At 41.3% G+C, this 19,257-nt stretch overlaps 1 protein-coding gene across 2 annotated transcripts; it reads right to left on the bottom strand.

Moving 5' to 3' along the window:
- Positions 1-53: 53 nt before the first annotated feature.
- Positions 54-17,922, bottom strand: LOC120743599 (dihydropyridine-sensitive L-type skeletal muscle calcium channel subunit alpha-1-like). 2 transcript variants are annotated; one of them, XM_040047245.1, is made up of 45 exons: positions 17,480-17,921; positions 16,062-16,167; positions 14,043-14,182; positions 13,784-13,917; positions 13,463-13,615; positions 13,181-13,386; positions 12,990-13,093; positions 12,759-12,904; positions 12,594-12,675; positions 12,359-12,519; positions 12,040-12,265; positions 11,738-11,945; positions 11,247-11,367; positions 11,018-11,132; positions 10,844-10,931; positions 10,647-10,716; positions 10,213-10,345; positions 9,978-10,107; positions 9,830-9,889; positions 9,518-9,624; positions 9,305-9,392; positions 8,410-8,517; positions 8,246-8,298; positions 8,016-8,162; positions 7,636-7,837; positions 7,358-7,516; positions 6,208-6,318; positions 6,038-6,121; positions 5,417-5,461; positions 4,899-4,925; positions 4,680-4,805; positions 4,513-4,578; positions 4,316-4,407; positions 4,076-4,235; positions 3,854-3,981; positions 3,658-3,754; positions 3,474-3,576; positions 3,276-3,377; positions 3,047-3,180; positions 2,785-2,910; positions 2,324-2,535; positions 2,180-2,244; positions 1,913-1,959; positions 1,760-1,834; positions 54-1,537 (listed from the first exon to the last, which is right to left on the bottom strand). In XM_040047245.1, the coding sequence occupies exons 1-45, from the start codon at positions 17,662-17,664 to the stop codon at positions 1,226-1,228; spliced, it is 5,544 nt and encodes a 1,847-aa protein (XP_039903179.1). In that variant the 5' UTR covers positions 17,665-17,921; the 3' UTR covers positions 54-1,225. The 2 variants fall into 2 exon arrangements, with proteins under 2 accessions (XP_039903179.1, XP_039903178.1); XM_040047244.1 differs by having other exon boundaries at positions 3,276-3,576; positions 17,480-17,922.
- Positions 17,923-19,257: the final 1,335 nt, after the last annotated feature.

Here is a 19,257-nt window from a genome sequence, read left to right as displayed (position 1 = left end):
AACACTTATCATTTCGTTGTCAGACATCAGTCGTTAAATAAAACCTCGAGAAGTACATTTTTTGGATGATTTATTTTTTTTGCCAATGGTGAACATACCAAAGTAAAACCAACCCTTAGTGGGACAGATTTAGAACTTTAGAATTATGATGGGAGGATAACTCAAACTACTAGTATCTCCATAATTTTAAACAATAAGTATGCATGACAGCAGGTCAGAGGATAATGTATGAAACAAAACAGTCCTGTCGATACCTGATGTTAAGCACAAACATGAAACAATGCAACAATCCTATCCACACAGTTATGAATAAAACGACAAGTTTCAGTGACATATCAAGCTAAATCAACCATACCCCAGGTATGCTGATAAATCTTTACTAAATTTCTCCCAACACTTATTCATCACAAATTTATGTGTGAAGCGTTAGAGTGACGTAAAAACTGCAGGCACCGCTCAACTGCTTCAGTTTGTGTTTGAAATTCATAAAATATTTATTATAGCTAGATCAGTAGTTAATAATTCCATTAGATTGACCTCAGTTTCCTTTCATGGTTCATATAACAACATTTGTGAGCAAAAGAAATCTCGTTCGAGACTAACAGATTACAACACAGTGAAATCCTAATAGATCAGAGGACACTGCTTCACAACCTTCATCTTGCACTGTTAGCACCAGAGCCCCTTTAAGATGCTTCAATATTTTGGGGCCTGAATGCAAAGAAACCACTGGTTCCCCCTAGTGGAGTCCTGTGCCATTGTCTTGTTTGAACTGCATCACAGTAAAGATGCAGTAAAGTTACCTTCTGTATGAATTCACTGAGTGACATTTTCACCACACGTCACTTTCCGACTTTCCTCATTCCTCATTAGTAAGACACGCGGCTCACTGACGTGGCTGTCCCAAAGGCTATGGAATGGATAACCTCAACAAACACTACAAAGAAAGAAGTGCATCAATCCATTTACTCTGAGACAAGTACAGTGTTTTTATTAATTCGTCAAATCTGAAGTATTAGATGTTTCATTATTAGATATATTGTTACTTCTCAGTTAATGTTTCAACCAAAACATGAAACCTCCCAACTGTCTGCAGGCATTGAGCCATCCTGACTGTTACAGATTTTCAAAGAAGCAACAAGCTTGGTAAAGTGATGTGAGTTGGAGTCACACACTAAAAATACAAAACTGTCATGATAACCATGTAAAATCCAGGTGACAGTCCCTACACTGCGGAGTTGGTTTCAGACGGTCCCTGTGCGGAGGGAACCGTGGGAATCGGACGTTTCTTTCTCCTCACAGCTGGATCTGGCCGGCCTGTTACCACTGTTGCCGCCGCTGGGGCAGGAGAAGGGACAGGGATGGGACGCCTCTTTTTAACGGGGGTCATGCTGCTGGAGCGTTCTTTGAGGATGCCCTGAGCCACACCCTCCATGTCAGATACTGAGATGTGCATGGCTTCAGCCATCTCTTTCTTTGTTAATGAGACGAAGCCCGGGTCCCTGGCCAGGGAGACCAGTCCACTCTTCTCTAGAGCCTAAAGAAACAACAACATTCAGGTTTGTGCTCGCGTACAGTATTATTTTTAGTGTATTAATAACCATTGTGTTATGTTAAATCCTTTCAGTTATTGTACAGGTTAATTCAGTCCAGAACTAGCTTTAACGTAACCCATCTCTGACAAACCTGACAGCAGATGTTAGACGTGGCATTTAATTAGAGTAGAAAAGAAGACCTGATCAGCCACTTTGACACCTACCTCTTGGACGAGGTGGTCGGCTGCAGTGTGTGAACTCTGACTCTGACTGTCACCATAGTTAGGGTCATAAGGGAACTGCATAGAGAAGGTAAGTATTCATATATCGCCTGCATAATCTGTTGTTGGATGAGTCAACCTTCAATAAAACATTACCTGTGTTCTGCCTGTTCTCACTGTGAAGTTCCAGGCATGTCTGCTGGCTGAAAGAGGTAAAATAAATACATTAATGAATATATAAATAAGCAATTACGAAGCATTCCTATGGCTCATGTCTCAGTTTATTAATTTGGAGTTATTATCCGTCCAGAATTTTCCATGGCCACATTAAAAAGTCTTATCAAAGACCTTCATCTTTGATTGGACTTCTTCTGTGGTTTCGATTTAACATATGCAGCATATCATCTCCTGCTTGTGCCATACCTGCCTCCTCATCCTCACAAGGATTGTAAAACTCATCCGGAGTCCTTTCTCTTTCAAATGAAAATCTGAGAGGGAACAAAAATGATCACTCATAACGGCACTGGTACGCCATCATACTGATCAGGAGAGCACTTTGGTACTCACTCTGCAAAGGCGTTGTTGTTAGTGTTGCTCTTTGGTGGAGCTGTGGGGAAAAATTCTGTACCAGACACCAAAGCTGAGGCTGAGCTTGGTGGGGACTCGGGCTGGCTTTCAGCGAAACTGAGTGGCCGCATGTTGGTCACCTGTTGGGACTGAGTGTTAGCCGGCTCAGTGGAGAACGACTCTACCTGGTTACCAAACAGGTGGTGTGAACGCTGCAAATACAAAGCAAGATACATATTAATAATGAAATAGTACACAACAACGTAAAGGCAGGTTTAACGAAATGTTGATGTCATCTGACTGCTTTTCAGAAAGGTTTCTAATGGATGAAAAGCCAAAAAAAAAAGTCTCCATCCACTAAAGCTTTTTTTTATTAATAAAACAAATAAAGGAGGCCATAACAAAGGTGCTGCAGAATGGGAATACGAATGCACCGTATCGTTGCCGACGTTGTTTTGCACCTGATAAATGGCCTCTTCTCCTGCCTCCTCCATGGCTCTTTCCATCTCTTCTTCATTCTGCAGGTCTCCTGAAATGGCTCTGTGCATCTCTGGAGCTGCTTCTTCCTCTATACTCCTCAACCCCGCCTAGAAAAACATGGAGAATGTGGATAAATGAAGGACAGAGGAACATATCACCGAGAGATAAAGCTGAGTACTGCTGATTTACAGTATAGAGTACATTTACTTGCACTGTAAGCGGAAAAGGAAAACCCCAGCTCACCTGGATCTCTGGACCTGAGGCACTCTTCTTAGTTGGACGGTAGCCGTAATACTCCTCTTGACGCTTGATGAACTTGCGCAAATGGTCTTGCAAAAGGAAGGTGGCGTAGAATTTCCCCACAGTCACCTCATCATCTATAACCAGACATAACATAATCACAGTGCGCTCTGTGTTCAGAGACGCTGGATGATTTTGTAAATGTGAAACATGACATATACTACTGCCTCACCTCCAATAGGAGGAATGACCTGGTCTAACAGTTTCATGCTGGTGCGCTTCCAGATCTGCTTTATAATGGCTCTCAGCTCCTCATTGGCCTGCTCAAAGTTACCTGTTAGGAACGATTCAAGATAATGGAGCGTTGTTACAGTAGTAGCAGATGAGGCTGAAGGAAACATGTATGTTGCATAAAACATGTATACCGTACCTTCTGTTTTAATTTTGAGTGCAGTCCTGACCAGAGCGAAAAGCGTGGCATTAAAGGTGACCGTGCCATCACTGTTGAGAGGCATGTTCATACCGACCAAGCGCTACAAAAAGCAGGAAAACTTTAATATGGGCTCCTGCATACTTGCAAGCGCCACACAGTGCTACTTTAGGCCTTTCTGTACCTTGCATGCAGCCCGGTGAGGACAGAATTTGCCAAAGCCCAGAGGAGGCTGAATACTTCGCAGCAGCGTCACCACATCCAGATGTTTGATTCTCCCCCTGTTAGATCAGAGGAACGTCGCGAGTAATACCCAATTAAACAGCATCCCAAGGCTTATTTGAAAAGAAATGAGTTAAGAAATGAGATTTCACACTCACGTAGCTTCGGGATCATATTCAGCCCAGATCTTCTTAAACTCATCCAGATGGTGTGGACCAAGCAGAGACCAATCACGGGTCAGATAGTCAAAATTGTCCATAATTACAGCTACGAACAAGTTGAGGATCTAGAATAGGCAATAAATAAATATTGTTTGTTTCATATATCATCCCTATAATATGACTATATATAATAGATAAAGAAAAATGTTGAATTCTCACCAAGAAGGCACAGAGACAGTAGAAGCTGAGGAAGTAAAAGACAGCAAAATTGGACCCACAGGTGTACTCTTCTCCTGGCAGGAAGTCAGACTTGGGGTCACACTTTTTTCCATACATTGACGCCATCATGACCTCTTGCCAACCCTCTCCAGTAGCACATCTGGATATGTAAACATAAACCAAACAATGAAATGATGTTTTGTGTTCAAAACACAATTGAAGTCCAGAACCTGGTCTCACCGGAATAACATCAGAACAGCCTGAGGGAATGTCTGGAAGTTGTTGTTGCGGTTGACTTGAGTACCATCCACTAATGCTATCTTTCCAAAGATCTAAAGGTTGAAACAATGCCATTTAAAATTCAGCGTCAATCATCAATAACAAAAAATAGCAAAGTGTAACCGGTGACATTTTTTTTGCAGTTTGAATTCTTGTACCTGCATCCCAACGACAGAGTAGATAAAGAAGAGCATCACGATGAGCAGAGCTACATGAGGCAGAGCCTGTAGGCAGAAAACAATGACATTATTAAAAAGTCATCACTGGGAAGCGCAATGGAAATTTGAAATAAAAAAATCACGACGACAACGATTTCAATGATGACCTGGAAAGATTTGATGAAGGTCCACAGCAGGTTACGGATGCCCTCCGAACGGTTCAGCAGTTTGACCAGACGCATAACACGGAAGAGTCGGAAGAAAGTGATGGAAACAGAAGCATTTTCAGAGGCCTTTGGACACAAAGAAGGAATTTCATGAAATGAAACCTCAAGTAAAAAACAAAAACATGACTGGTTTTAAATGTCTGAAGAGTTCAGGCTTACCGCAATTACTTGCATTGGATTCGTCTCCTGAACAAAGCAGACGAAGAAGTGAGAGGTTGCAGCGGTATGTGTTGCATTTAATATAATGTTAAATATTATTCAAATATGACTTCAAAATAGGGTTAATATTAGAGTCATTTTCCACTTTTGATGAGTTACAAATCTTTCAGATCAAAGCCGCTTGTAACTCATGCAAAATAGACAAGCTACACACGCTTTATTTTGGACATATTAACTTTGTTTTTGCAGTCAAGCAATGATTAATACTTCCTACCAATATAGTACATAGTCTTGAGACAAAGCCGTGTTTATAAAAAACAGTACGAGCCATACTGCAACATAATATTGCCACGCCCTTGAGATTTGTTTTATATTCGCTATGTAAGATGACGCAGACAGTGTAAACAGAAAGGTTTTACCAGAAGGTTAAGCAACACACGGTCTGTTACATTAGTGCGATACTTTAGTGGCGTGCTCACACAGCAGAGCACATGCAGCAGTGGAGATCAGATATTTACACAGCCATGGAGACAGTACAGTCCTCCACTATCGGCCAGGGCACTCTGTAGAGGATAGACAGATGAGTAGTGAGGTGCATGGGTGGCAGACGGATTGATGGGCTTTGATTCAACAAAAGTGAAACTGCTGCAAGCTTGTGCTCGTGGATGGAAAAAGTCTGGCATTGCAGTGCAACCATGACTGAAAAATAAAAACTGTGATCACCAAGAGGAAACACTAAGCAGCACGAGTAGCATTACCACCTAAAATAAAACTGAATTCTTATTTGATATTGTGCTCTTTTTAAGTGCTCGCACAAGACGTCACATGGTGGTTTTTGTGATGGAAATGCATCCCAGGCTGCACAAGGCACCGAGGACGGGGAGATGGATGGGATAAGGTGGGAAAGGACGACAACAGTACTGACCATGTCCTGTGAACTAGTTCTCCTGGTGCCAATCAGCTGTTGGGCCACAATTATATGCTTCTGGGTAAGATTACTAAATAAATACATGTGGTCATTCTAAATCATATCGCACTAAAAATGTCTTAATATAGCAAACAAAGCAGTTTCACTTCATAATGGTGTTCTTTAATAATGATATAAAATATGCATGTACGTAAATCTTATATGTACTCACATCAACTTCACTCAGGATGACGTCAACAACGCTACCAATAACAATAATGAAGTCAAACACATTCCACGGGTCTCCAAAGTAACCCTGCACAGACAGGTGAAGCATACTGACACATTAGGCAGGGGGAGTGGGTGGATAAGAATCCAGACAATAATCGTTAGAGCGTTTACCCGTGCTTTGAAGGCCATGAGCTTAAGAATCATCTCCACAGTGAAGAGCACCGTGAAGATTAAGTTGAGAATGTCTGACAGCTTTGTGACGTGGTCCGACTGATTACAGTGCTGTTTTAAAGAGGGAAGAAAACAAATATATTTAAATATTTTAGCACTAACCAAATACAAATACACATTCATCAGTCCGATTACTAAACAGTCAACTATTTAGTAATAGGACTGATGCTTAAACTACTCAAATAAGATTACATTTACAACACATAAATCAGGCCCACATTGACATTTTTATAATTAGGTCTGCTACACATCCCATTCTCTGCTGCTTTACAACCCTTTTTTTAAAAAATATATTAAATATTAAATATTTTTATTAATATATTTAATATATATTAACAAGCACCTCACATGCACATCATGGTGGGATGAATTGTCAAAGAATTATAGGGAATGCTCACGTAAACAACCCTCATGGTTTGGGAAGAGTACACAAAATACTGTTGGTCACCAGACAAACTATTAAAAATAGTCTGGAACCTCTCAGTTCATATTGAATTTCCGAGGGCCGTAATTAACAACAGACTCCATCATAAATAATGGACACAGCCACTGACGAGCTCCTGTGTTTGCCAGGGGAAAATATTTTTTTCTCTAATGCACGCTATCAAAGCAGCTATGTTTAACCTGAAAGGAAACTGAGGTGGGTATCCTGCAGAGGTGTCTGTGCACAAGCTGTGCACTGCAGTGTACATGTTGTTGGTGCAATTATCTATGAATAATCAGTAAAGATTCATGCATGATGACATGACCGCAATGTTAATTTTATGTTTGGGACTTTTAGTTTATTCAGAGTCTGTGGGTATCATTAGGTGCAGAAGCCTCTTTGTTAGGCCTATAGTTATTTAGAGCATAAAACATGTGACATAATAAAAGGTGACAGAAGCACAAACAGCCCCACCCCCCCACATCTGCTCAGAAAAATGTCTGTCAGTGTCATCAGCTCCTGCAAGGAGCCAGAGATGTTCTGCTAAAGCATATAAATCAGGATCTCTCAGATTCATCTCGGTCCTAGACTGAAGATACTCAGTAATGACATTTAGTATTTTCTATGAGGACCATTAATATATATTAGGCAACAAAATGCACATACCTGCATCCCAAGACACAAAGTGTTCAGCATAATCAGAAAGAACATGAGGTACTCAAAGTAGCAGGAGGTGACAATGTACCAGACCCTGTACTGGTACGGGTTTTTGGGTATGTAGCACTTCAGAGGACGAGCCTTCAGAGCGTACTGCACGCACTGGCGCTGAAGAGACAACGAACAGACAACAGACACATTAAAGGAAAAAAAACGAGTTGCAACATGTTTTTATTTTGAATAATTAGACTACCAGTAGTACTGTCCTTGGCCTCATGTCAGTGTACCTGGTTCTTGTCCAGCTCACAGTTCTTATACTCCTGCTCACCCTGCTGCTGGAAGGTGACTATGACAAAGCCCACAAAGATGTTCATCATGAAGAAGGCTATGATGATGATGTAGATAATGAAGAAGATGGACACGTCGACACGGTTGTTGAAGACTGGACCCATGTCTTCTTCAGCTGAATCTATGGCTTTGTATAAGAGTCTGCAAACAAATGCAGATGAAAAATGAATAAATCAGTGAACTGAGATATGGTCAAATCAGTGACTTACAGTATTTCCAGTCAATGGAAATACTCGTTTGTCACTTTCCACCTAACTCCTCACTCAGTCAAGCTTATCACAAATGCAGCTGATCAAACCAGAACAGATTGTGTGCTTACTTTGGCCAGCCCTCGAATGTGGAAACGGTGAACAGAGCCAGAATTCCATTGAGCACGTTGTCAAAGTTAAAGTCATTGTTAAGCCATTCTCTCTTAGCCACTACTGTGTCTTGCAGGGAATTCTCCATATGCTTCAAGTAGAAACCTCTGAGAGCAGACACAAGGAACATTAGTTCAAACAGACGATGGTGGAATGAAATCTGCGATGTGATGAATGGTGGTTTCCTTACTGGCATTCCTCCTCAGTCACTTTGGACACATCTGTGCAGCTGTGGAATTTACCCTGAAAGGAAGTGACACAATTCAGCAGTTATATTTACCAAAGAGCAGTTTTGACTTATCACCTCTATGGTATCTTAGGCCACCCAGCTTTAGTTCAGAATTTAAAAATTACCTTAAAGAGTTGGACTCCTATGCAGGCGAACATGAAATTCAGCAGCAGGGTGACCAGGACGATGTTACCAATTGTTTTGATGGCCACAAATACGCACTGGACCACGTGCTGTCATATAAGACAAACAAAATCCAATAAACACTGAGGAGAACTCTGGACATACAAGTGAAAGACAAGATGTTAATTGATCACTTAAAATCCATATCTATCTGAAAATATCCAGTCATTTTCTTTTACTTTACCCTTATTATCTTAGAAAATTACTAGTTACTTTGCAGGTGAAGGTTGGACCACTAGACGAAACTACCTAACTCACACCTGGGGAAAATATGACCCCAAAGCCAGCAAACTGTCTTAATATGGCCTACAAAGAAAAGGAAAATTATCTCCCCAAACCCAGTGGGAGGTGGCCTTATACAATGAAATGAAGGGGACTGAATGGAGTGGGTCTTAACTCAATTTCACTGCACTCAATTTTGCACTGTGTTTTTTCAGATACCAATGCAGCGTTGCATTTAAACCATTGGTGAGGTGAATTTAGTTGGAAAGGTGTAGCATTTGGGTGGATTTGGGTGTTCTGCTTAACTTATCTAGCTCTTGTTTGGGATGCATTTTTATTTCCCCCTGCTACTTATGATTAATTAATGAAGTATGAAAAATCTAAATGTATTGTCCCCATTTGAGTACTGAGAGTCTCAGAAGGATAAGTCAATGTGGCTCACTTAAAAAAATGCTGCCAACCCCTGACCTTTTTACAATTGTAGTTGCTAAACTTAATACGGCAGTTTTTATGGGTATCAGGCAACTTTCCACTTATTTGACTTTTCCTTAAGAGTCTCTCTGAGCACTCTCACTCAGGCTCACAGCTCTCAAGCAAACTGTGCGTGTGTTTTACCTTTAATCCTTTGGCTCTGTTGATAGCTCTGAGAGGCCTCAGCACCCTCAACACCCTGAGAATCTTCACGACGGAGATGGCACTGGATCTGCGCACAACAAGAACACATGGCAGAAAGCAGCCTTTAAATTCATATCTAAGAAACTAGTATGATTTAAGCATAAAATAACAATGGTGATCTTTTCATTTAACTTGAGCATCATGAAAACTCACTCCATTCCCATAGACAGAAGAGACACTCCGACCACAATCAGATCCAGAATATTGAAAGAGTTACGACAGAACGAGCCTTTGTGCATGAACGCTCCATACACCGTCATCTGCCAGTGAAATAAACAGAGAACAGTTGAACAGTGACTCTTTTTTTAAGTGGTTGACCTTCAGTACAACAAGAAAACTCCTCTAAACTTCAGTCTCAGAGAAATTATAACAAACTAGCTGGTTAATCAATAATGTAATGTAGCATGACATTAGAGCTGGATCCATCAGTAATGCTCTTTACTACTGTTACACTGTTAAATCTACCTTCAGTACAATCTCAATGGTGAACACAGATGTGAAGACAATATCAGCATAGGCCAAGATCTGAAAGAAGCACACAGAAAAAACAGTCACATTTTGCCTTCATCCAACAGAAATTGTTCAGTTGGATCATCCTACACCTGGCTTTTACCTGGTTTCTGGGGGACTTGGGATCAATGGGGTCCTCAGCTGCTAATGAGATGGAGGAGAGCAGGATGAAGAGGAGGATTAAGTTGGTGAAGGACGAAGCATTGATGATCTTGTAGCATAATTTACGGAACCTAGATTGTAAAAACACACAGGCACAGGTAAATGTTTGCAGCATTTATTATGATATGATATCGTTTTCAGGTTGGTGTTGAGCTGGATGATGGTCTGTTTCCTACTTGTTCTGAGGGCCAAAAATGAAAAAGGAGCTAGCTTCAGGTAACGGAACTGCTTCTTCCTTCAGCTGCAGATCCGCCATTGGTCGGGGCCGGGGGCTGATAGGGATTTCAGGCTCTTCCTCCTCATCATCACCTACAATAGATAGAAAAGGCTCAGATTACTGGAGGTATTCAAATGAAAGCCTGAAGCAAAGACCCGTAATGATGCTGTAGGCTTCATATGGTAGTCACCAGGGGAGTGTGCTATAAACACAACACGGGGAATTAGCTGAGTCTAACTGTGATGACAGGTTACTATACTTATACTGTAACACAGCCAAGACAGCAGCCTTGATAAACAGCTGGTGCAAGGATTACAAATTCTTGCAGTTAGTGACCTCCTTCTGCTACAATTACACCGCTGAGAAAGGTTCAAAATTATTTTCTTGTATTACCTGGGAAATCAGCAGGTGGAAATGGATCTTTCACTTCATTGACATTAGACTCAAATTCATCAATTTTGAGCTAAAAAAAAAAAAAAGAAAGAAAGAAAAGAAAAACAAGGATGTTAATTTCTTCTAGATACTCGTGCTGCCAAATTACATACATTTCAAGAGTAACGAAGTGACATGAAGCCAGAAACAACAGTAACCTTGGCTGTGGTGGGCATGCCTTCTATCTTGGCCCTCTGCTTAGTTATCTTCTCTCTCTCCTCATCAGTCTTCTCAGGCATTTTCGCCCTGTACGGCAAGAAGGAAAATAATTAGATCGAGCAGATTATCTCAGCTGGCTTAAACCTTTGGTTTTGCTTTTTTTCCCCTTTCACCTTAGTAGCTTCTTCCTCAACTTCTCCTCTGCCTTTTCTTTCTGAGCTGAAGTCAAACTCTCAGCCTCTGCGAGGTTGTCGACGGCGATAGCGAGGAAGACGTTGAGGAGGATATCTGTTTGCAAAGAGCTCAGGAAAAGAAATGAACCATGAATGTTAACATTATCTCCATGCATAGTTTAAAAAAAGCAAAAAACAAAATAATAGTGTGAGCGTATGAGAAGGATACAGTTTCCACAGACAAAGAGAATAATGAAGTAGATGGAGACCAGGATGCCAGGAATGACAGGCCCTCCATAGGCCATGATTCCATTGTACATGATGGATGTCCAGTCCTCTCCTGTGAGGATCTGAGAAACGGTTAAGAGTTTAAAAAGCAGAAAAATGATGAATTATTGTTATGTATGAATGGATAGGACTGGAAATTAAATGTGAAATGAGCTTCATTTAAACTACTGACTGCAAAAATCTGTTTTAACAACTCAAATCAGTCATTACATCCGAGGCATATAGGGAATGATATGTGGTGATTCCAAATATCACATTACTTTGGATCTTTGACCTCTTCTTCAATGTCAGATAAAGTCAAACTATCATAAAATGCCTTTGATCTTTAAAATTATCCTTGAAATTGTACTGCCTCTGAGGTTTGAGCTTTCTGAGTGCTTCTTGTATTTAAAAGTTTAAAGAAGAGCCTACGAAACGAGTGCCTGGTCTCACCTGAAACACACTGATCAAGGCCTGAGGGAAGTTGTCAAAGTTGCTGCGCCTGGCTCTGTGGTCAGAGAAGTTAAACTTCCCTCCAAAAACCTGCATGCCCAGGAGTGAGAAAATGACAATGAAGAGGAAAAGAAGAAGAAGGAGCGAGGCAATGGAGCGAATGGAGTTAAGGAGAGAGGCCACAAGATTACTGAGTGACTTCCAGTACCTGAAACACAAACGAGAGGTGGTAAATGGCAACGGGTTACGCTATAATAGCTTATACTGATACTACGGGGATATTTTACGCGATCTCGGCTTACTTTGTGACTTTGAGGATCCTCAGCAGGCGGATACACCTGAGTACAGAGAAACCCAGGGGAGCCACAGCACCTGCAGACAGCATGATCATCTCCAGGATTCCACATAATACCACAAAGAAGTCAAAACGGTTAAATAGAGACATGAAATATGCCCTGGGTCCCAGAGCATACATCTTCACAAACATCTCAATGACAAACAGCACCAGCAGCACCCGGCTAGCCACATCTGTTGAGATGATGGAAGAGATGGACAAATGAATAAGTAACTGGAATATACGCAAAACTATTGTTTATTAAAATATATATGTAAATGATCAACCTTGAAAGGAAGTCAGGCTTTCAGACTGGTGGTGGTACTCTGTGGCTATGGTCAGAGTGTTGAGGAAGACCAGGAACATCACCACCCAATAAAACGCCCTGGTTTTCACGTACACCAGGCACTTCATCCTGAAGAAACGGTTCCAACGCCGAGCCAGGCGGCTAAGCACAAAAACAACTCTAACTTACTGTTTCATATTGAATGCCAGCAGAAATTTCCACAGTGGGAAACTCACTAGTAATAGATTATTCGACTCTTGCCCTCCAGGTCATACAGACTGTCTGTGTCTGAATCTCCACTGGTCAAAGGCAGGAGTCCTGATAAGAAAAAAGCAGCTATAATCCGAGATTTTCTTCGTTGACAAATGTTCAGAGGTTTTTTGTTTTTTTCTAGAGCGCACCTTTTCCTTCTCTATCAGCATCCAGGACTTCAGCGTGAGTGATCCACTCCATGTAGCCGTGGAGGTCTTCATCCAGTTGCTGACGCTCTCGTAACTTCTGGAACTCTCCACGTGACCTGGCCTTTTCTCGCTCTTTGGTAAACTCTCTGTGTGGAACAGCAAACACACGTTATTCTATTATTTCTCTGTTTACGTGAAAATGTTAGATTTACGGAAGGAGGGTAATCTTACCCACTGAGCACACCCAGAACCAGATTGAGCACGAAAAATGAGCCCAGCAGAATTAGAGGAACAAAATAGAGCCAGGGCCATTCATTCCCTATGGCATCATTCACCTAAAACCCAGGGTGTCAGTCAAAATCAGTGAATTTTATTTGGCTGCAAACTGCACACTGAATTTGAGACAATATTCAGCCACTGACCCAGTAGAGCACTTTGGTCCAGCTTTCCATGGTGATACACTGGTATACTGTCAGCATGGCAAAGCCAATGTTATCAAAGTGGGTGATCCCGTTGTTGGGACCTTCCCAGTCGGGCCGACATTCCGTGCCATTGATGATGCAGCGGCGTCCATTACCAGCCTGAGCACAGGGGGCAGGCAGTTCACCCTCTGCTGTGGCGTAGATATCTGTGGGGCAAGTTTAACAGCTTAATGTAAAGACCCAGGTGCAAGTATGTCTCACTCAGTGTTCTTTTAAACATACTTGTGCCTTTGTAATAGCAGGTCTTATGCATTTTGCACTTAAAGAGCTCCAGCCCCATGATGGCATAGATAGTGACCAGTAAGAAGACGAGCAGAGCAATGTGTAGAAGAGGCAGCATCGCTTTAAGGATGGAGTTCATCACCACCTGTAGGCCTGCAAGTGAACAAATAAACCCAGTTTGTTACAGAACCATAAGAACTTGGTACTGTTACAGACTCATAATACATGCCCATACACTCTAATGTTCAGTGTATCAGATGAATTTAATGTGTATAATCTAGAATCAGCATCTCTCTGTAGCAGGTGTGGATTGGTTCTTACTGGGGACTCCAGAAACGAGGCGTAGAGGCCGCAGTACTCTGAAAGCTCTCAGTGCTTTCATATCAAAGCCCCCACCCTTCTCCTTTGGCACACCTGACACCATGTTTACGGTATCCATAAATAAGGTAAAGAGACTGCAGGAAAAGATGAGACAGCCGTAAGTGCCATAGCCGGTACATTGTTTATGTATATCACATTTTAATATATATTACGTTCTTAACAAATAAGCTGTCTACCTGCAGCTAAGACATCCTCTTACCCCATGAAGACGATGACAAAGTCCAATATGTTCCAGCAGTTTCGTAAATAGGCCCCTTCGTGGAACACAAACCCATACGCTACTATCTTCAAGAAGCACTCCAACGTGAAGATGACCAGGAAGATATACTCCAGACTTTCCTGCAGCAACGGGAACAAAATGAGAACACTTTCAAAAAACTTTCACTCTCACATAATATTCTCTAATAAAGTATTAAATGATTGATTAAATATTTTAAAGAGCAACATGACATGTGAAGGAAGAGCTTGGTTACAGAAAGATGAGTAAAGCCACTGGAGGTCAGCAAAGGCTTAATTCTTTCTCTTCTTGGGCAGACTTGTGAAACATATGCTAGGAAGAGCAGCATAAAAAAGATCAGCAAAACTGTTGCTGGCATTGTCGCAGCTCATTATCTTTTGTTTCCAGTTTGTTCATTCTGATGCAGATTAAACATAACCTCCAGAAGGTTGAACAGAGGGACGGCTCAGTGCCCGCAGAGTGAATGATGAAACATTTTGACACCATGTAGCAAGTGAGACGAAGATGAAGCAGACTGTTTGCAGGAGACAGATAAAATGAGTGGCTGAATGAAAGCATCATCTGCAAATTGTCCCCATCTCTGTGCTTTTATTATCAGTGTTGACACAGGGCAGGAACACAGAACAGGGATTTTTCCTCAGACTAGACGTGGTTATATATGGATCTGAATATAAATGTTGTAGAACAAAAGGCTCTTAATATGACAGCAGTATGATAAAGTTTCAAGAATCCAGTAGGAACCCAGTCCTACTTCCAGTCCTAACAATCAGAAATAGAGAATTCATCTGAGGTATGTGCAGTTTATTTCCCCAAATCAGCTCAATAATCTCTAGCTGAACCAGCAAACACTGGTGCCCACATACCTAATCACCGACCCTGCATCCATTAACAAGTGTACACACATTTATAGACTTTTACTCAGTGTTACCCCAAGTAAAACGAATTCACCAAGGAAAGCTGCCCTGCTAGGCTACTGCGCATCAACATTACAAGCTATCATATTATTGGAAGACGTGGCTGTGGTTACACGAGGCAACACTGGCGGATTCTCCTGTATCACCTGCATCAGTGGAGTGGCGGCACGTAGGCTGACCTACTTCTAACAGTAAAAGAGGGGGTTGGTCCATCTCTTCTTACATTGTCACCTCTGAGGAATGGCACCGTAAGAACTAAGGAGGATTTAGGAAGAGGGCCAATGAAGAGATCAGGTGAGATTTGGGTTCCTAATAAAAGTAAAATGGCTATAAATCACAAAGACTGACATGAACTTTAACCCAGAGATATGTGTGGAGTATTATTGACTTAATGTAGGAAAGTAACCGACGGCTGGTGATGGCTGACATTTGTGCTAAATGCCAAACCTCTAAGAAAAAGTGATCTATTTATCATGACATTGGTGTCAATAGGACACATCCAATAAGCACTGGCCACATGTATGCACGGTGCAAGATCAGATATATCTTTTGCTCACATGCGCACCTTGTTTGTCTTTGGGTTGTAAAGTCTGTGACCTGTAATACACTACCAACAGTTTCACAGCTTTAAAACACACACCTATGAAGCTGAAAAATAATATTTTTCTGTACACACATCAGCATCGTGCCACCAGCTTTTTTACACTTCAGAACGAGACACTCGATGACTCAGATGCAGACACAGATGGCGCTCCAAATAAAGAACCGAGTTGTTTCTGGACACATTCAAATGGCGTCTGGCATCCCACAGCTTGTCACTGATTCAAAGCTGTAGTAAATTAATATTACTACACTCACTTGCTGATCAGAGCTGCACAGTCATCTACTAGTGATGGTAAAAATGAGCCTTCATGAACCCAAAAACACGAGATTAATTTAGTGTTTCAATTCTTTTATGTATTATGAATATTCTGAAAATGAAATACCGATATAGTCGTCATTCACCGCAGTGACTTCTCATACAGTCATGTGACATGCAACAAAAAAAGGCTCAATGTTTATTTACCAAATTTAAGTTGGTGTTGTTGGTGTCTTCTTCGGGCATGGGTAGGAACACAGCCAACGCGATACAGTTTGCAAAAATGGTCAATAAGATGATGATCTCAAAGGTTCTGGAAGGGGATGCTCAGGATCATGACAACAACAAACAGCAACAAAAATCCCATTTTGCCCCCCCAAATATCCACAAAGGTCTATTGTCTTATGTTTAGTATCTTACGATGTTAATGGGTGAGAGTGGGAGGGTGACTTAAACTTTCACAAGAATAAAAAGGTCAGTTTATTTATCTGACTAAGTTATTTTACGTTTGTGATTCAGTGTAAGGGATCCAGCTCTGCATCAGCTCTGCAGGCACTGACTAGTGCCTTTAAATGCTGCCTGAAACATCATCCCTGAAACAGCCCCCCGGGTAGCCAGCAAAGTGTTCCACTTTAATGCAATCTTGCCTGCTGTGCTGCTTCATTCTCACCCTTAGGGGGCTCTCTGCGAGAATTCCCCTGCCAGGTCAGCACCATGTCTCAGTGTGATGCCATGGGACAGCTGCAGAGCCCAAGAATATGACCAAACCATTTGAACACAGACTGTTAACCAGGAAAGAAATAAAGAAAAAAGCGGCTCTTTAAATTTTGTGATCCATGTATGAGGACAGTTTTGCTTTTGGCCTTCAGACTTTTAGTAATTTTCTATAATTTGGCTCCGTACACAGCACCTAAGCCCTGTGTTACCAAACCACATACCAATGAGATTAAACTGTGCCGGCGGAATGACTTATGACGTGGTCCAACATACCAGAATGAAATGTCAAATAGAACAGATCTTTACACATCATCACGTTTTAAAATGAGGTCACTGTTAAACTCAAAGTCTGTGTATCTGCGTTTAAACGCTGTGAACAAGAGGTTCCTATCACTGGATTGGTATGATCAACTCATTCCAGTCTGGATCCAGGAATGGACATGAGGCTAAAAGCAGAAAATTCCCTAGAGGGGCCACATTCTATCAAAAGCCTGCTTTGTGCTCTTTCATCTTCTCTTACCTGGACATTTAAAAAAAAAAAAGGAGCGAGTTGAATGAGACTACCTTGCTTTTGTCAGCTGATCTCAGATTAACAGCAGGTGAAACTCCACAGGCTGCAAACTTGACTTTGATACAGATCAGAAACATTACAAAAGTCTTAACACTTCAGGGATCATCTCATCACACATTTGAAAGAGACCTGGCTTGAGCATGCTGACCACAGGTGAACAAGGCTATTAATTCCCTGCCCTGCTGTCAGTATTTTTAAAACGGGGCTCCATGCTGCGCTGACTGTATAATGCCTCGATATCCTTGAATTTCAAAGAAATATTTAAACTGAAATCTCTGCTAAAATACACACAGTTGTCTGAGGCGTGTGTGTAATGACTGAAAGATCTAAAGGATACTTCCACTCCACTATGTTGATGCAGGCCTTGCGGAAGGGATTTTTGAGGTTGAGCAGGAAGAGAGATCTCGCGGGTCGAGGGTTTCCTCCAGTGGCCTGTAGTTTCTTAAGCTTCTCCCTCTGCTTCCTCTTCAGCTCCTCTTCATTCATGATGACCGGCTTGGCCGCTTCTGTGTTGGACGCCATCTTGATGCCTTCACCTTAGACAGGCTCCAAATTCCTGTGAAAGTTAACGTTTATTGTAAAATCCCAAACTCAGGTCCAGTATGTCTCCCCTTTGTGAAAGCAGATCCTCCTCAGGCTCCCCCTGGCACCTTCTTTCTTCTCCTCCTCCTCGCTCCTTTGTCGATCTCACCCGGGCAGAGCCACAGGCCTCTCTGCCTGGCTGAGGGCCTCTGACAAAATAAGCCCACTGCGTCCAGGAAAAACAGCAGGAGCCCAGAGTGACTGGAGGAGCAGTTGGCCTTGGTATAGTTTAAATTTAGATTATGAACCACCAGCAGGCCATGCTTGGGGATGATTATAAGGGTAGAGTGAGGGGGGGGGAACTTTGTGTGTGTGTGTGTATATATATATATATATATATATATATATATATATATATATATATATATATATATATATATATATATATATATATATATATATATATATGTGTGTTTTATTTTAATGTCAACCTCTTATTTAGGATTCATAAGTAGTACACAGACTTGTAATCATTTAAAAAAAAAAAAAACAAAACACTATAATGCAGCTTTTTGGCATTTCTAAATAATAACTGAAGGCTGGTATTTAAAGGAATAATGAACAATAGGTATCCGTAAGCCCACCCTAACCGCTGTAAGCGCCTCACATTGATTGTGTGGTGCGTGTAAACAATAAATCAGGGTTTGTGATCTAGCTAACAAGAAAACTGCAAAACTTCACCAGAATAATATTCAACACTGAATGATGGACTCAATACTCTGTAACATTCACTGTGACCAAATTATTTAGTGTTAATGTTCATAACCAAACAATTTAAATGAAAGTCAACCAACCCACCAATCACCAACCCTTAAAACAGTCGGTAGAAGCAGTGCCGTTTCAAAACGTGTAATTCCCAAACCAGGACGTTTGTAGTTACACATTTCAAAACACCTTTTCAAACTGGCAACATGATCTTAAACATGCCACAGGTGACTGTTTTCCCAGCAGCTGAAAACCACTCAACATGTGAGCAATCTTCAAGCACCACAGACCAGTGCAAGAACGCGCACTTACTGTGTACTTTGTCGCCCTCTAGCGCCATTAACAGGAACAGCAAATATGAAAGGACAAAAGTAACTGAAGGAGAAAGAAATTCCAAAACCTTTTTTTGAGGAATTTTCCTTTATTATCTCACATCAAGCTAAACATATGGTTCTATAGCACACTTAGGCCAGAGATGCATATAATACATTGACAGAAGGGATATTAAACAGTAATTACAAATCAACTAATCAAAAATCAATTAAAAAGATAAATTAGAAACCAATAAACTTCAGTAGATCATACTGTGTATGAGGTACAGTAATGCAAACCAGTGTGCCTGTTTTTGCTGTACTAATAATTTCCCAACTGGGAGCTTCAGTAATAGGATGCGAGCAGGAATTCACTGACAGATAATGATGCACACAAGGCCCTGAAGCCACGAAGCATCTGGATTCTGCCACATTATCATCAGCTTTAGTGGTTTAGGGCATTCTCCTGTGATTTTTCTGAGAGTCCCTTTAAAACTCTGATAAATGCCTCCTTTTC

This window comes from Simochromis diagramma, unplaced genomic scaffold, assembly GCF_900408965.1.
Source record: "Simochromis diagramma unplaced genomic scaffold, fSimDia1.1 OVJJ01000387.1, whole genome shotgun sequence".
Lineage (NCBI taxonomy): Eukaryota > Metazoa > Chordata > Actinopteri > Cichliformes > Cichlidae > Simochromis > Simochromis diagramma.
Note: the sequence above shows the minus strand (reverse complement) of the source record. Positions and strands in the feature narration are given on the sequence as shown.